Source organism: Pinus tabuliformis, chromosome Q (genome assembly GCF_031772625.1).
Source record: "Pinus tabuliformis cultivar Carrire ecotype Pingquan chromosome Q, CPIR1, whole genome shotgun sequence".
NCBI classification, from domain to species: Eukaryota; Viridiplantae; Streptophyta; class Pinopsida; order Pinales; family Pinaceae; genus Pinus; species Pinus tabuliformis.
In genome coordinates, this window is record NC_142296.1 from 152,370,171 (window position 1) to 152,387,894 (window position 17,724).

The 17,724-nt window shown below is 38.6% G+C and overlaps 1 protein-coding gene across 1 annotated transcript in view; it reads right to left on the bottom strand.

Moving 5' to 3' along the window:
* Window positions 1-1,148: 1,148 nt before the first annotated feature.
* The window catches only part of LOC149218710 (wall-associated receptor kinase-like 21), a 34,966-nt gene continuing 18,390 nt past the window's right edge, over window positions 1,149-17,724 (bottom strand). The window contains exons 2-3 of the mRNA XM_089384130.1: window positions 2,913-2,999; window positions 1,149-2,687 (exon numbers count right to left, since the gene is read on the bottom strand). Of these exons, the coding sequence (XP_089240256.1) occupies window positions 1,495-2,687; window positions 2,913-2,999 (1,280 nt within the window). The 3' untranslated portion in view covers window positions 1,149-1,494. The remainder of the gene's footprint in view (window positions 2,688-2,912; window positions 3,000-17,724) is intronic.

Here is a 17,724-nt window from a genome sequence, read left to right on the forward strand (position 1 = left end):
ATGTACTTTCAGGTGTTTGGTTCTACCATGAACATGGACATGTTGATTTAAAGAAAGTAAGCACCTTAAATTCCAAAAATTGTTTACCTTCAAGATTCGAAAAAGCAAATGCATGGAAACAAGGCCTTATTATCGTTTCTTGGGCAGGGAAGATTGAAGGCCATGACCTAGATCTCAACCAACGAAAACTCTCAAAGTCCTTATCTAACAAAGTTTGATTGGGAGATTCAGCTTCTAGATTATAACAATTCTTTGAAGGAATCTCAACCTCGGACCAAGGAGGACCCTAGTGATGCTAACGAAGAGGATACTGAACTTCATAATCTTCAACCCCTTTTAGAGAAATAAAGATAGAAGAAGGACACGATTTCCCTTGCTAAAAAGGAGGAAAAAAAGGAGACATCTGACAAAAGTTACAATTTAGCAACTATCAATTTTACAACATTGTCTTGAATATTTAAGATACATACTGTATTGAATCCTTACATGTATATGGGGTTTATAGAAAAGTTGGATGGTATTGTTTCATTTGATATTAAAATCGGTGAATTAAACACCTTATCATATGGTTTTATTTATTTCTATAAGATCATCAGATCGCTACGTCCACTGTTATTGTACTCTGTAATACTTTGTTTATATTGACATAAATATTCTGAATTTTCCATTTTCCAAAAGAAAATAAAACTGAGGGGTAACACCATTCTTCACAATTGCACACAGTAACGGCTGGGATAACTCGTTTCATTAGTAACCAGTGATAATATTGAATCTAGGTTAGTGAAAAGAGAAGTAAATAGACTTTCAGCATTGCATTGATACCCAACAACTGGTACCTAAGGACATTCTGATCTGAGTAAATCAATCTTGCAATTCTCTGTTTAGAGAAGATTCTTGGGCCACATGTAAATCAACAGTGGAGTTTATATATTTCAGAATACAGATAGTATTATTTTATCTTTTACTAAATGAAAAAAAAAAAGGTTATTACTAGAACAAGGAAATTAATGATGCAGAACAGTGAAATTTTGTAAGGCCTTAAATGAAGTTTGTTTGGTGAAAAGCCAACCATTCTAACACGAAAATCACATTTGCACTCACAAATGAAGTCCCTCTGTTTAACTCTCAACAAAAATCATTACTTGACCTTGAACTAAAACTTTGTGGCTGTATTCCATAACATTTTGAACCAGATAATAGAATCCTTTGGAAAATCGCCTTAAGCCATTTGCAATTAAGGGTGGTAAAGGCATACAACATCAACACCAGGATTCAGACATAATGAGTTGAAAAGCTGTCTCAACCTACCTACCCCAGAACCTTCTCTGCACCCCCCACCAAACCCCCAACAACCAACCAGAAAGAATATGTTCCAATAAACAGTATATCAAGAAAAGTACAGAAGGAAACCAACACAATGGCTTCTTCTTATGCTTATAAACACCTCAAAATTACACATGATATGCCTAAAGTCCAAGAAATCAGCTAAATATATCAATGTTTGATTGTATTTGGAAGAGTCTCGGATAATGAGCTACCATTGCTTGTCCAAGGTGGTTGAATAGAGCTGGGGGACATGCTAACCTTCTGCAGAAATTTACTTTCAAAGCTTGATTTGAAGATCTCCTGTGGTGAGGGGATCCTCACATGCATGCAATCTTTGTTGATTAGTAGAAGTTCCTCTGCAACTTCTATCATAGAAGGTCTAGCATCTTTGTCAAATGACAAACATCTAAATGCAACCTCAGCAACTCTTTGCACCAGTCCCCGGAGCAAAGGTTGCTTGTGAACCTGGAGGAAGGGATCAATAATTTCATCAAGGCAGTTGCTTCCAATCTTTGACATGGCAAGAGAAGCAAGATTAACCTCTTTTTTGTCACGAGAAAAATCGACTGGCTTCATAGCTGTAATCAATTCAATTAGAACCACACCAAAGCTGTACACATCACTCTTATCTGAGAGATGGAAGTTCTGATGATACTCTGGATCAAGGTACCCAGGAGTACCTTGAGGAATAGTGGAGATATGGGATCCATCTAGAAGTCCTAGCCTTGAAAGTCCAAAATCTGCAACTTTTGCATTGAAATCATAATCTAGAAGAATATTACTGGACTTGACATCGCGATGATATATTGGTGGAGTCATTGTCGAATGTAGGTATGCAATGGCTTTTGCAGTTTCTGTAGCAATACTAATTCGTGTTGGCCAATTTAAACCTTCGCCCCTCTCTCGTTGCAGATGCTGTGCCAAGGTGCCATTTGGAACAAACTCATAGACTAAGAGTGGGCTACCCATCTCAATGCAACAACCAAGAAGTCGTACTAGATTTGAATGTTTCACAGTTGAGAGGACATTTACTTCATTAATAATCTGTTGTGTCCCTTGAGTGCTTCCATAGTGTATTCTTTTTACAGCCACGAGGGATCCATCAGGCAGCTTTCCAGCATAAACTGTTCCACAAGCACCATTTCCTAGTTTCTCACTCGGTGCAAAACATTTTGTAGCTCTCTCCAGCTCTGCGTATGTGAACAATTTTGTGGTGCACGCCTTACCATGGAATGAAAGAAGGCTTGCAAGTTGACTTGGATCACTATGTCTTTTTATCTCAGAAGATGAATACCTGCGATACCTTACCAATGCAAAGGAAATAACAAGGCCTGCAAGAATGGTTGCTGTAGCTAATATTCCTGTTAAGAGCACCACGAAGTTATTCCTTATTAAGTTGTGAAGTTACTAATACTCTACAATTCTCATATACTGTTTGAACAAAAACTCAAACCAATATTTCCACAAGGAGTGATTTTCATGGACTCTGACAGGTATAATGAAAACACCAAATCCTAGCCTTTAATGTTTAAAGAACAGTTGATAACAGGGCAATTCTAGCCATTAAAGTATTAATGGTATCGTACCAGCAGATAACACAGCAATTTTTATGATAGATTTCTGGCTGTCACATTCTCTGTCATATGCTATACTACCATCCTTTGTAGTACACACTGCAAAAGAGAAAATTTCCAAATGTTCAGAGCATATGAGTTTGACAGTAATTGATATTGGTGTTTATAACATCAACCAGAAAAGCGAAATCAAAACAGTAAATAAGTTAATAACTAGAAACCATGACATACTTTTGTTGAAATTTCTCAAACCACAGTAAGCAAATTCTATTCTAAAAGAATAATTACACCCTAAAAGGCTTTAAAACTGAAACCTATCAAAACTGCAATCTCTGAATACTATATTCCACAAACACGTGCTGCTGGAAACACTAACAGAAATTACCCAAAAAACAAAGCTCTTGAATCTGCATACCTGTTTTATTAAATCTGAAAAAACAGTAAACTCTAATGGAGTAGCTCAAAACCATAAACTTGTTAACCATCTCAGTGGAAGTTCTCTCTCTCCTTTATAGACTAGGAGTAGGATTACAATTAATGCATTCCATACTCATGGTGCACCTAGTTAGGATAGGAAACCCTAACCCTAAATCTGCCAAGAATAATGTGCCCAGAATACATGAGATAACTTCCTAGAATGGAGCACCCTATCTAAATCTGGAAGACTCTTATGTGCCCAGTCTAATGTAGATCATGTAAGCACTCAAAAAATGAACAGAACAGTATGCCGAACTGAAGACTAACAAAAGCAGACCTCTGACAACAGGCTAACTCCATCTAAAACTGGAATTGCTAAATCTGAAACTGGAAATAAACTAAAGGTGACACATGCATGCATGCTGAATCCATGCATCCTCTACCAAACAGCAGCCTATATCTCTGTCTACTGCACCCTCATTAAACTTGTTCAATAGTTGTTCAATAGTACTGTAAAAAAAGGCTGGAAGCACCCTCTCTGCCTTATTCTCCGCTGCAGTGTGCACCCTGATGCTGTGGAGAAAGCAATCCGAGCTAAAGAGGTAAAAATCTAACTACTTTCCCATATGACAAGATGGACAACATATATAGTTAAACTGAAGCATGCATCAGTTGTTTCCATGCATCAACAAGTTTTTCCTGTAAAATGCGGCCTTGCCACCTTTATAGGCAAGATATGCAAAATGCCAACTGTTTCTTAGGGCAGAAGAATATGAACAATGATATTCCTTCCTAGGGAGAAGACAAACTCAAGAAAGGGAAACCAGATGTATGCTGTGTTGACCTAGGTTGTCATTGATGTCAATATGGCAATATTCTGGATACTAGAGGATGACATGAAGCCAAGGGGATGCAGAGCAGATTCATGAAGAGACAGGAGCAAGGCCATCAAGATAGCCAAGCCATAAGCAAGAGGAGTTACCAAAGGAGGCATATCAAAGCATATTGCAGGATATCAGAGCAAGAGAGGCATTCATATATGCAAGGAGGTCTTTGAAAGACACTGCCAAGCCAGAGGAGCAGATGGAGACGAGAGGCCAAAGGAGCAGATGGAGACGAGAGGAGCCACATTGGAGCAAGAGGAGCTACAAAAGGAGCCATATATATATGCCAAAGAAGAGAAGCATACATGGCAAACAGAGGAGCAGACAACCATTGGAGCACACAAGAGGAGCCAAGAGGAGCCAAGTGGAGCACACAGAGTGCTTTAACACTATCCACGGCATAAACATGCATATGGCGGCAAAGACCTGTATATGCATTTAACGCAAACAGAACTATCGGAGGCGGAAGACTTAGACTCATATGCAAATACACTGACGGAGTGGAAAAGGCAGAGTTTATATTGTATGAGCAGAATACATTATCGGAGGAGAAAACCCATATACATATGCTTTAACACTATCGGCGGGAGAGGTGCATCGTGAGCTGTCGGATCATATAAATCAACGGTGGAGATCACATCAGAAGGAGGTATCGGGAGGAAATATGGATGGAGGAACGAAGGCTGTTGGATCTGGACGCGGCAAATCTGACGGTTGACGGAGGCGGAAGACGCACGGAGGTTAACGACTGGGGAACAGGCGGTTTCGCGGGCAGGCGGTATTCCCCGCACCGCCTTTGGGCCCAAGGCGGTTTTCGTATATGGCCGCACGATCCCATAAGATCACAACGCATGGCAGACAAAAACCACCGCCCCCGCGGGTTAACGTGCGTGCAAGTCGCACGATCAGGGCTTGCGACGAACGGTCAGATGACGAGGAAAGTGCGCGGGGTTTAATCGTGCGGTAAACATAGCAGAGACCGTCGGATCGTGGGCGATCGACGGTGGAGATTCATGGCGATTATGATTGCGATATATACAAATGGACCCGATGGACTCATCAAAACAGTTTATATAATATCGCGTCCAGCAGGGGAATCGGTCATCGGCAATCGCATATGTTATGAAGCCTTGCCACACCCAAGCACCGATTGCGATAAGGTTGCGGACCCGACGTGAATATTAACTATGGTTCATTGTTATATCGTGTCCATAGGAGGATCGGTCGTCGGCCATCGGCGGAGTCATGGGTCCGATATATAAAGGATCCCCGACAATCACGAATCGCCGATTGTGATTTAAGCGCGGACCCGATGCATAAATAAATATGAGTGTAATATTTTCTGAAGTCCGCCCTTTAGTTTTTGCCTGTGTTCGATCATAATTCCTGTGTATTTGTATATATTGCTTGCGCGGGGTTTGGAGACTGAGATACGTTAAGGAATGCTCCCGATAGCTCAGAAGACTAGATTCAAGCCAATGGCGATTGCGATCAGGACGTGGCAGGTTCGTTAAATAATGCCATCCCTGTGTATGCCTGCTATCATGAGAAAACAGGAGCGTTGTTACAGTTTTCTGAATATGTGTCCTCTGCGTATGACTTGGACCTGGCCATTGATTCAACGTGTCCTGTGAGCATGAATAGACAAAGGAAACCGAAAGATGGGAAGCTGAAGAAGCAAGCGAGCACAAAGGAAATGACAGCAAGCGTTGAGGAAGTCTAAGAGGCGGTGTAAGAGGAAACGAATGGACAGAGGCACGAGAATGCATAAAACAGTAAAAACAAAGGATTGTGGTTGTTGTTGGTATGGTGAAGAACCAGAGTGTGAGATAGCAGAAGCAGCAGCGGTGAATGTTGTTGAAGGTTGTTGAACACTGTGGAAAATAAGTTGGAGGAGACAGAGGCAGCGAGAGGATCCAGCAGAACAGAAAGAGGGCCGAAGGGCCAATAGGACAGCAGACAATCGAAGGGGAGAAGTAGCTAACAGAGAACATAAGCTTGAACAAGAAGTTGTTCTTTATGCAGAGCTTAGTGTAGCTAACAGTAGACTGACTAGAGCTGTGTGAAGACATTATCAGAGAGCATGAAGGCGATTGGAGACTATGCGTGGGAAATGTGCAGAGTTGTAAAGACTCATTCATAAGAAGACTGGTTGTCATTGATACTGTAGTTTGGAGACTACAGTGAAGTTGTAAATAGACAGAACTCAGCAGAAAAGAGTTCTGAGAGCAGAACAGCACTATCAAATGAATCTTGATATGTAAGAAGGATTGGAGTCCTTGGGGCTGGTGCCTCAAAAGTATGGAAGGATTGAAGTCTTTGGGAGTTGGTGCTCCTAAGTCCAAGATTGGTGTCTTGGCAAAATAGAGTTGGTGCTCTGGAGGTTGGAGCCTCACCAAAGTCCAAGTTGGAGCTTGGCAACTGATTGTAACCATCTATATTTTGTATCTATTTTACTGCACAGTTTATGTTAATAAAAGCATTTATTCTTGTTGTTCATCTTGTGTTCTGAATATATATGTTTTAACTAGTAAAACAATAGTGGGGAAAGAAACGCTAATTCACCCCCCTCTCAGTATTTCCAACATGCTACTGGAGGAATGCATGCTCATTGTTTTTTCTCAAAGCAAAATCAATGAGATTTAATAGCAGTAATTCATCAAACATTCATGACCAAGGTCTACATATCTGAAGAACAAGAAATTATGGTCAGAAATCTAATGCAAGAAAATGTTAAAATCTTTAAGCAAATCAGAAGCATACCAACTTTGGTATGGCTAAATAATGTGGCTTTGTCTATTTGTAACAGGAAATATGTGATGTTTACAAATAGACAAAGCTACATTATTTAGTCACACCAAAGTTGGTATGCTTCTCCAGCAATTATATTGCTTCTTTGATTACATAGATGCATCTTCCATGGATTTACCGTTGGTTACAGTAATTGGCTTGTCAAGGTAGTTTGCAAGTTGCAAGAATGAACATCAACGGTAAATCCATGCAAGATGCATCTATGTAATCAAAGAAGCAATATAACTACTAGAGAAGCATACCAACTTTGGTGTGACTAAATAATGTAGCTTTGTCTATTTATAACAAGAAACATGTGATGTTTGCTGCAAGGTAACAGTAATTGGCTTGTCAAGATAGTTTGCAAGTTGCAAGAATGAACATCAACAGTAAATTCATGGAAACAATATAGCTACTAGGAAAGCCATGTAATATGGAGCCTAATGATCATCAAGTCTAGAGATCACCTAATATAAGGTGTATGTTTGAGGACACAGCAGAGGGCACAAGATAAGGGCTGAAATAAAAGAAAATACAAATTAAAAATTCAGATGATCAAGGACAGGCAGTGATTCCAATCTTACGAAGAGAATTCTCCAACTTATTACACATATTTGATATTGAAATCAGAAAATCTAAGCTACTGGGATTCTGATGGAATCTAGAAACACCAAATTTTTTGAAAAGTCAAGATCACTCACCATCGAGTGGATCAAATGTCACAGATCACATCAAGCTCTCTTTTGATTGATTATGTTGGCAACATGGCGTTGACATTGTTGAAGAATCTAGGGCCAATGTAGTATTAATGTGATTCTTCTTGACTTGATAACTATTTGTGAGGTGTTTTAACTTTTCTTCTTAACATAGTCTTCATTAGTTATTATTAGAGTGTGTCTTCATTAGTTCATCAAATAGCTACCAAAACAAAGAGGCAAGAACACGAGATGTGCCAAAACCTCTCCCTCTTGGAGAGAAAAACCCACACAAAATTCTTCTTATAGAGATTCCAATTGACGAATACCAAGACCATGACCCTTGACCTACTAGGCCACTCCAAGACCAAGACACCAATCCTCTTCTTGCTGCTAAGGTCATCATCATCATTACTGCTTCACAGAGATCATCATTCATGCTTCCTTCATTGAGATATTCACGAGAGTACGACTACTGCACCATATCTCCATCTGTACTTAGTTCATTGTTGTTGCTTCATCATTGTTCCATCTTCACTGCATTCTTACTAAGATCATCTCTACTGCACCATCATTACAGTTGCATCATTATTGCACCCTTGCTGCATTACCACCGAGATCTTCTTTAGACCACCACCGAGACCATGATTACAATTGGGATCATAACTGTGTTTAGTAGGTATGCCGAGACTTCCTTCACGAATTCCAATAACCCTAGCTTTATCAATGCTTGAATATTTACCCCAAGCCAAAACCTTTCCATCTACAAAAGCAACTCTATCACCTTTATCTTCTAAGCAAGAAATTGAAAGTAAATTATTTTTCAAACCTGGAACATAGAGTATATTGTTGAGATGTAGCTTTGTTCCATTGTCCAGCTTCAAAGAAGTTAATCCCAAGCCTTTCACGGCATAGCTTTTGTTGTCTCCCAAGTCCACTGCATGAGAAGGTTGTTCCTTTCATAGAGTGTGAAGTTGTTTGTTATCCCCTGTCATGTGTCTTGATGCTCCACTATCAATAATCCAAACATTGTCGTCATTGAGTGAACCTATGAGTGCAGCCAAAAACCTTTTGCTTTTGACCTTGTTGAATAAGTTGTAGATGATTCTTTTCATCCAGCTTCCTGCAACATTGAATCCCATTTTCAAGTATCTTATCACAGAGGGAGTAGTCCTTTCAAGCCAACAGAGTGATCTCCAATCTTCCTTGACCTTATAGCTCTGAAGCCATGTTGAGAAATAAATGCTAGTAGAATTAGGGTTAGATTTCTCTTTCTTGATAATTACTTGTGAATTATGTTGCCTTATTTTATATCTTTATTATATTATATTTCATCAAGAAATTACCAAATTATGTGTGTATGAAGATCACAAGAACAAGATACACAAGATGTAGGCACTTTCCCAGGGCAAAACCCCTATCTAGGGAAAACCCAGTCAGACTTCTTCCTTTAGTAGTTAAGACGAGATAATCCAAGACTCTTCAACCTAAACACAGACCTCCTCCAACCACCAAGTCAGCGCTTTCTTCCAACAACTTCGATCTAGATCTTCGACCTTGCAACAACAACACTTTGACCCAACAAATTCAGAATTTCGACCTTCCAACAGTAGAATCTTCGACCCAACATTTTCAAAATTTCGACCCTCCCAGCAACAGAACTTCAATCCAGCAAATAGCCCAGTAACTTCACATAAAAGAGAGAAAGAGGTATCCTAGAATCTTCGACTTGTACTTCTTCCTTCTTCCCCTTGAAGTTCGCACTTTTTCTACACTTCCTTGATGTGTATCGAACTTGTTGAGTTGATGTCCAAATAGATTGAACTGCTCTTGTATATATAGCATCTTTTGTGGGTTGAATTGTCCTCTTGTAAGCCGACTTCATTAGGATAGGGCTGACTTGGTGTGGAGGTGACAAAATACATTATTGACTCAATAATAATTCTTTTTACATATACAAAAGCCCAAGAAGGGTCTCATTAAATGGACAATGACTCTAATGACTCAATATAAAACCTAGAAGTCCACAATGGGGACTTAGAAAATAAAAAGATGACCCAAGCATGAAACCCATGCTTTAATAAGTCATTGTAATAAAAATAAAAATAAAAATTTCTTTTTCATTCTTTGACTCAAATATAAATATGATGACCGAAACTAGTTACATTCTTCAACAAAAATAACACTCGATCTGAATCACACACACACATAAACAGATTTTTGCCCAATCACCAGTTCTTCATTAATAAATTAATCACAAAACTTACTTGGGCTCTCATACCAGGGATAGTGGCCTAACTGAGAAAATACAATACTGATCACCAGCCTCACTGCACTCTTTTGGACCTAGCACATGTTCGCTGAGAAGCCTTTCTCAATCTTGTGCTACTATTATGTCTTAGCACCTCACATTAAGCTCAATTTATAACTTTCCCAAGCTAAGATTGATGGCCAAAATTAGCTGGTCAAGTTAACTGGAGATCAGTGACATTACTTTAGTTAACTATCCTATCTTTAGCTTTCTCTACTTTAACTCAAGAATAAGTCATAAATCCAGCTTGCTTTACATGCACATCACATCGACATGTGTGCAACTCACTTGCACACTCTGCATGTCGAATGCAAGCTCCTAACGAGGCAAATCAAGTTTGTTCTAGTCAAGAGTTCAAGACATAAGACTAGAAGTACCTTCTAAGCTACAAAGCTCAACAGAGCATCCTCCACCTCTTCCTCCTCCTCCAACTCCTCAGCCTCTTGCTCCAACCACTTAGGTGCCTCCATTATAGGCCTCTCAGTCTCCACCCTCCATGGACTCATGTTGTCAAGTGCCTCCAATGAAATGGCATCTGTATCAGGTAGTTTATTTACCTGCCTAACCCATAACTTGAGATTGCAGTAGACCCTGATGTCATTGAAGCGATGGACATCTAACCTACATGAGGGGTAATTTGTGATTAGAGGATGATGTCCCATGGGCATATGTCATAAATTAAATTAATGAACTTATAAAAAAGTTAAATTTAAATTTGAAAATTTCTAACATGTTGCACTTCTTGGACTGTATATTTTCAAACACACTCCAATTGTGCTCACACCTTGAAGAGTTGCAAATGTCCCATGGTCATATGCCATAAATTAAATTAATGAACTTATAAAAATAAAAAATAAAATTGAAATTTTCTAACACTCCAATTGTGCTCACACTCTAAAGAGATGCAAGTTTGACTTAGGACCCGAATGGCAAGATTTTGCAACTCTTGGACTCTTCTATCATACTTTGCCCACAAAACATCTACAACAAATAAATGGAAAGTATTCAAATTTCCAAGGAAAGACAATGAGTTATATTTCAAATTTCTATTAAGTTACAAATGTCAAATAGAATCATAAATAGAAAGGAAATGCATTTTAATTTGAAATTTCAAAAAATTGAAATAAATTTTACTTGTAGCTTTCTTGGCATCCTAGTAGTTTTGTATTGGATAGCCATATCATACCCAAATGTCCTAGAACTCAACTTATATACCTCAAGTTGTTTGGAAATCTCGTTGTGTTCAGCATGAGTCAACATCGTCCTCTAAATACATGTAAAATCCATCCATAACCTTTGCATCAAACCTAAAATCCACATGCATAAGAAAATGCAAGGTTGAGATAGAACCATGTTGCATGAATCAAATGATGGAGAGTGTTGTTCCATCACTCATCAATCACAGTGCATATCTTGTCTCGTCTAGTGAATACATCTTCCCCCTTGTCCTCATAGTACTCATGATAACTTCCTTGGCCATATCCATGGCCTCATACAAGTAGCCCATTGCGGGCATCTCACCATTAACCAAGCAAAGAACCTTTACTAAAGGTTCACTGATAGCACACAACTCCACTCCCATCCAAAAACTTTGATTGTGTCTCACAAATTCGACTATGGTTTGCCCATCCACTTTGGTGCTATAGATAGAAGTGTTCCACTCATCTAAGAGAAACATCCTATGCAACTCCAACATCAAATTATGGAGGGAGAGATTGAAGAGAAATGAAACTAGTTGGAAAATGTGTGATAGCAAGATTGTTAATTTTAAGTTAACATGTTCTTTGCTTAGGTCAGTTACTTCATGAGCCCATTCTTCATTCCATTAGTCCATTAGCAATCACATTAATCATTGACTTATAACAGTAACTGATGAAAGGACATTCAACATTAATGCAGAAGACAAGCCAAGACAAGAAAACACAGTAATTGGCACAAGCCAAGGAAAAACACCAAGATGGGGAAAACCCTTTATCAATTCTTCTTTTATTAATATCAAATGTTCAACAGAGAGACAGAGAGAGAGTACAATGATTTAAAATAACTTGCCAATATGATGATCCAGTATCACTGCTCTTAGATCCAATAAATCTTGTAAGTCGGGCACTCTATTCACAAAGGAAAAATTACATTATTGTAGAAGGTTGATCTGGTTAGGGCAACTACAATCCACTGCTTTCTAATTCAACTAGTCCAAAAATCCTCCTTTCTATTGTGGCCTTCCTTATCCTACATGATGTTGCCCTTTGCTGGCTTCAGGCATTGATTTATGACCACATTAAGACCATCATTCACTCTGCAGCTCTTGGTAAGGGCTTCTATAACATCCTGCTATAGCCCATCCAACACGTGAAGACCTTCAAACAGTGTGGCCTTCTCTCCAGACAAGGGCGCTATTCTTGGCTACGGTTTTGGCCTCTTTTTAAGTCTCCAAACCATCTCCAACAAGCACCTGTTCAATATCATTTTAGGTCTATGGCCTTCTACTGCACCTCAGCTTCCTAAACAAGTGATTCTAGGCCTACAATCTAGCTGAAAATGAGCCTCCTAGTTGTAGCTTAACTTCAGAGAGAAGTCCCATGCAAAACAAGTCACAATCCATACACAAGTCTTCTCTTAACCATAGCACAGCTCTGCTCCTAAACTCGGACCTGCTGAGACAAAACCCTAACCAAAACAGTCCCAACCATAACCAAATTCGTCCTCCTTAAGCTTCGTTGCCTCAGAGATATATTTGCCAAAGTGCACATAAGGTGTCACAAATGAGGTTGGAGGACACCTCTATATATACAAATTGGTGAGGATCAAGAGACATGGCATTTGGGCTTTATGAGCCCACATGGAGGTGAGGCCGACCTTGATAATTTACATATGAGTGGGCATAAATTCAAAAACCCATTTCTCCTTATCCAAATTTGATGATCTTTATGTCGATTTTGGTCCTCTCAAAAAGAGGAATTCAATGCCATAATTATCTTCTTCAAAAGACTTGCCCAAAGTGGAATTTGGCCCTAGTTGCCAATTTTAACAAAGATGAACCAACTCCTTGCCCCCTGTGAATTCTCTCCTGGGTGTTAGAGCAAATGTATGATTGTAAATATATTTTGTAACACTCCTAGCCATGTCAATAATTTCCTTGATCCAAGGAATTATTCCCATGTCCTCTAGCATCAAATCAATGCAATGGGTGGCGCAAGGAGTCCAATATAAGCTTCGATACCTCTCCATGAGCAACTTGCCAGCAACAACATAATTAGCAGCATTGTCTGTAATGACTTGGACAACACACTACGAACCTATCTCTTGGATGAAGTTATCCAATAACTCACATAATGATAATAACTATGCATCTTTAATGTATGCATATGCATCAATTGATTTGATAAATATTGTCCCCTTGGAACAATTAACCAAGAAATTCATAATGCACCTGTCCTTCCCAATTGTCCAACTATCTAACATAATGGTTCATCCAGTGATCTCCCATGATTCTTTCAACTCAGCAAATGTCCTTGTGCAACCAACCTTTTCACCTTGAAGGATGAAGCAGCTGCCCTCTCAAGTCATTATAAGAAGGAACCTTATAGCCCAAGCCAACAATGGCAACAGCTTCAAGCATGGAATGGTAGAATGGGTTGTATGGCACCCCATAGAAAGTATTTTGCCACAATTTTCTCAGCCTCTTCCTTCTCCTTCCATTTTACCATTGACTGAATAGAAGGATGCACTCTAGGCACAGATATCGGCACAAAGAAAGGTGAGGCCACTGAGGGGCTAGGGATTGTAGAATGTGAGCTTGAGGATTGGCTTTCCCCCACTATTGAGAAGCTTGTAGATCTATTTGCAAGCTCAAGCCTCGCTTCTTTCTTTTGATCTCTCTTATGCATTTGAAAAATGGATTGGTTTGCAATGTGGATAATTTATGGGGTGGATGTTGGGTAAAGATCCACTTCATTCCCTGGTATTTTGGCAAGGTGGTATTTCAAACAACTGATTCCACCAAACATTTCCATACCACATAACTTGCAATTCAACCTCATTCTATTGTGACCCTCATAGGGTAAACCATACTCCCGCATTGGATCCAATGGCTTTGGCATTTTGATTCTTGAAATGCGTAGATTCTAGAGTCTAAAGCATTGATTCAATTTGTAAACTTATAGGATGAAAAAAGAGGGGAACTTAGAAATAGAATACAAATCCACAATATTGAAAAAACATCAAAAATGCTCCAATTAAAATACCCTAGCTACATAAGTATTAAATCCTCCATTCAAAGAGGGCAAAAAGAGGTATATCTAATGAACATTGCATACCCTATACTAGATCTTGAAAAACAAAGGAAAGGAAGACAATTTTCATACATACCTGGAAATATGGAAATGGTATATTGGAGTAGATGTCCACTCCGCACATGCTCAACTAATGGAAAATAAAACTAACGATTTCCTCTTGTTTGTTGGTTGAAAAATGGTCACAAGTCAGCTTCTCCCCTCAAAGCCCAATCTCAGCAACATAAAAACCCAAAATGACCCCAAAAAACCCGACTTGGAGGCTTCAATTCACTGAAATGAGCAGCAAGGCAATAATTTCCATCGTCCAGAGATTATTACTAAAATTATTGCAATAAATTAAATTATCACGATAAATTCAAAACATGGAAATTATTGTGATAATATCAGCGAGGGGAAGTTTGGCGATAATATTGCAATAATTCTGATATTAATGCAACATGTGCAACACTGCGTTGGGCATCTTGGACCAAGGAGTTAGCATATGGACATTTTGTAGAAATTTGGTGTGTAGACCCAACCCGGTTTCAAGTTTAGTGGTTCCTCATCAATTTTAATGCCCAACCCGCATTTAATATGTTGTTGTCATAACATGAATATTTTCACAATTTGAAACACAGAATCTACTACTTTTTCACTTTTGCTGAGATAAAACACAAACATCCACACAAAAAATTTGACACGACTGTTTTTGGTAAAATGGCCCTGGAAAAACCCCCAATGGAAAACCAGCGAGAGAGAGAGAGGAGTTTTATTATTCTTCAGAGAAATTTACAGCAATAAATGCAGACTTATCTCTTGGAAATCGTGCCCAGATTTCCTAGAAATTTGTGCCAGAGTTCCTCTTCAAATTTTGTGCCTTTGTTGCCTCGATTTCTATACCCTCCTTGCTCAAAAAGGTGTGCCACTTGCTGTACAAATAGACAGCAATAAATGTTGTACAATCCCCTCAAATTTCGTGCCCAACTTAGCTCAAATTTTGTGCCATTAGCTGCCTCAAAATTTGCGTTGATCCTATTGTACAAATAGTGCAATTAATGCTCATACTTGCCCTCAAAATTTGTGTTGTACCTTGTTGCAAAACTGCTGGAAAAACTCCTCGAAATCCATGCCCTCTCAACTTTGAATTATGTGCCCATTTTCCTTGGAATTCGCACTGTCCTTCAATTGTACTTTTCTCCCTTGGAATTTGTGCCCTTGCTGCTCTCTTTCTCTTCAGCTCAGCTCCTCTTGTGTGCTCTCTCCTTTTCTCCAAAACTTATGAAGAAAATGAATTGGTGTCTCTTCCCCTTCCTTGACCTTTTGTCTTCTCATAAGGAAACCCTAAGATCCAATGGTTGAGATTTAATCTTAGCCATTGAGATCAAGGGTGGAGATATAATCTCTCATTGACCCACTTAAGTCACTTAGACTTTAATACTCATAAAGTCACTTTATCCCCTCATCACCTTTTTCATTAATTAGACCAAAAAGTCAATTTATGACTTTAATGCTTATAAAGTCATTTTAACTTTATTTCTCATAAATTTAAATCAAGGGGTCATGTTGGACACTTTTTCTAAGAAAGATACCATGCCTCAGGAAACACTTGTCCTTGGTACACTTTTTCTAACACATTTTTCTAGCCATTGCAAATCAAAAGGAGATCATTTTCAACCAAGTTGAGTTCCAATAGAACCAAGTCAAGTTGCATGGACCAAGTCAAACTTCAACCTAGCCACTAGGGTTGAGTGTTGGGCATCCAAGTGGCACATTAGGCTTCTAAAGGTTACCACTCTTCATTTCTTGGTTTTCCAGGGACATTCCGAAGGAAACATTGGAATTCTTAAGGATTTGTGAGTCAAGTCGAACCCTTAAGTGGGGAAACTCAATGTAATAAAATATTTTTATCAAAGGCCTTACTTAGTCTCCAACATGTTGATGACAAGTAATTACTTTCCTAGAGAGAGGCCGAACCAGTCATTAACAAACCATTAAAGAAAAGACTATAAATGTTAGCCTCCCCTCTAGATGGGGTTGTTGTTGATCTGTGAGATGATTTATGCCTAGTAAAGAACCCATTTTGCAAAATACTTGTGTTACTGGGTTGAATATTCTATTCCTTTTCTTCTTATCTTTCGTCTTTAATTTGTACTTCATATAATAATTTGCAGGTATTATTTGGTTACATAGTGTTGCTATAGCAATCCATTGAGATAGATGGTCACATGGAAGGGGAGATCTAGGCCAAAAGCCTTCATCTAGCCCTTAGAATCAAGAAGACATATTCTAGTGTTGAACAAACCCTCTCGGGGATATCTTTAATAAGAGTGTAGGATATTGGTGTTACAATTGATATAGTAGTTGGGGCATCTCAAATGAGTAGATCCTCCCAGTAGAATCAGATTTGTTGCAAAGAAATTGGACCAGCTTGAGTGGGATAGTCTCAACCCAAATCCTCATTCAATCCTAGTCCTCAATGAAAAGTTAACAAAGAGAGGGCTGTGATCATAACCTAGCAAAGTGGTAAGTAAAAGGCCAAAGTAAACCTCACTCGATCAACAACCTCATTTATAAAATCCAAAACTTTTCCTTTTTGTTTAATAATTGGCTTGCTGTATAAGTTTTATCATACATAGCTAGTAAATCCTTAGGCAAAAGAGCAATTATTTCTAGATCAAGCCAAGTAATTAACACATCCTTTTTTAGCATAGTTTCCACATATATTTCATAGGTGTATTAAGTTATTTGTGCAGATCTGCATCAAGTTGCAGTTGTAGCACATCATTTTTAGCAGAGTTCTCACCACACATGGTGCATTTTCATGTCTCTTAAACACACCTTGTTTTAGCTTCAGATCTGATTTTGCAAGTTCTGATATTTAATTTGTAGCTGAAAGTAATCCTTTTTAGCCATTAAAACATTCACATTTTGCTGGAATAATTTTATGGGTTTGCACCTAGTGGGGTTTTGACCCTATAACCTCAATAAGTGAGTTTCCAACTTGTTGGTAATTTCGTTTTGTTGAAGGTGAAGGTTTAGAAGTGGTCCAAAGTTGCTTATTTCTTATCTTATAGCATCCCCACCTATAGATCTTGGATCTAGAAGTGTTTGGATACTTTTAAGTGGTCTTCAAAGGGGATTTCCTTGTGTTTTCTGCAAATTTTGCAAACAACAGTGACATGACAGCAAGCTAAATTGCACAAAATCCCTCTAAGGTACTAATCATAGAAATAATTTGTTATTGCATTAATATATTCTTTCAATACTCAATTTGACTATTGGCACGATATATTTTCTTAGATTTGGGTGTCTTTTCTTGTTGCTTTAGTACTCTTTTATGAAGATTTCACACATTAAGCCAACTAGAGAGCAATATATAACCCCTCCACTTCAACCATTACACCACATACAAATCACTGGTCTTGTATTGGTTGAGGTCCTCCAATTAAATCC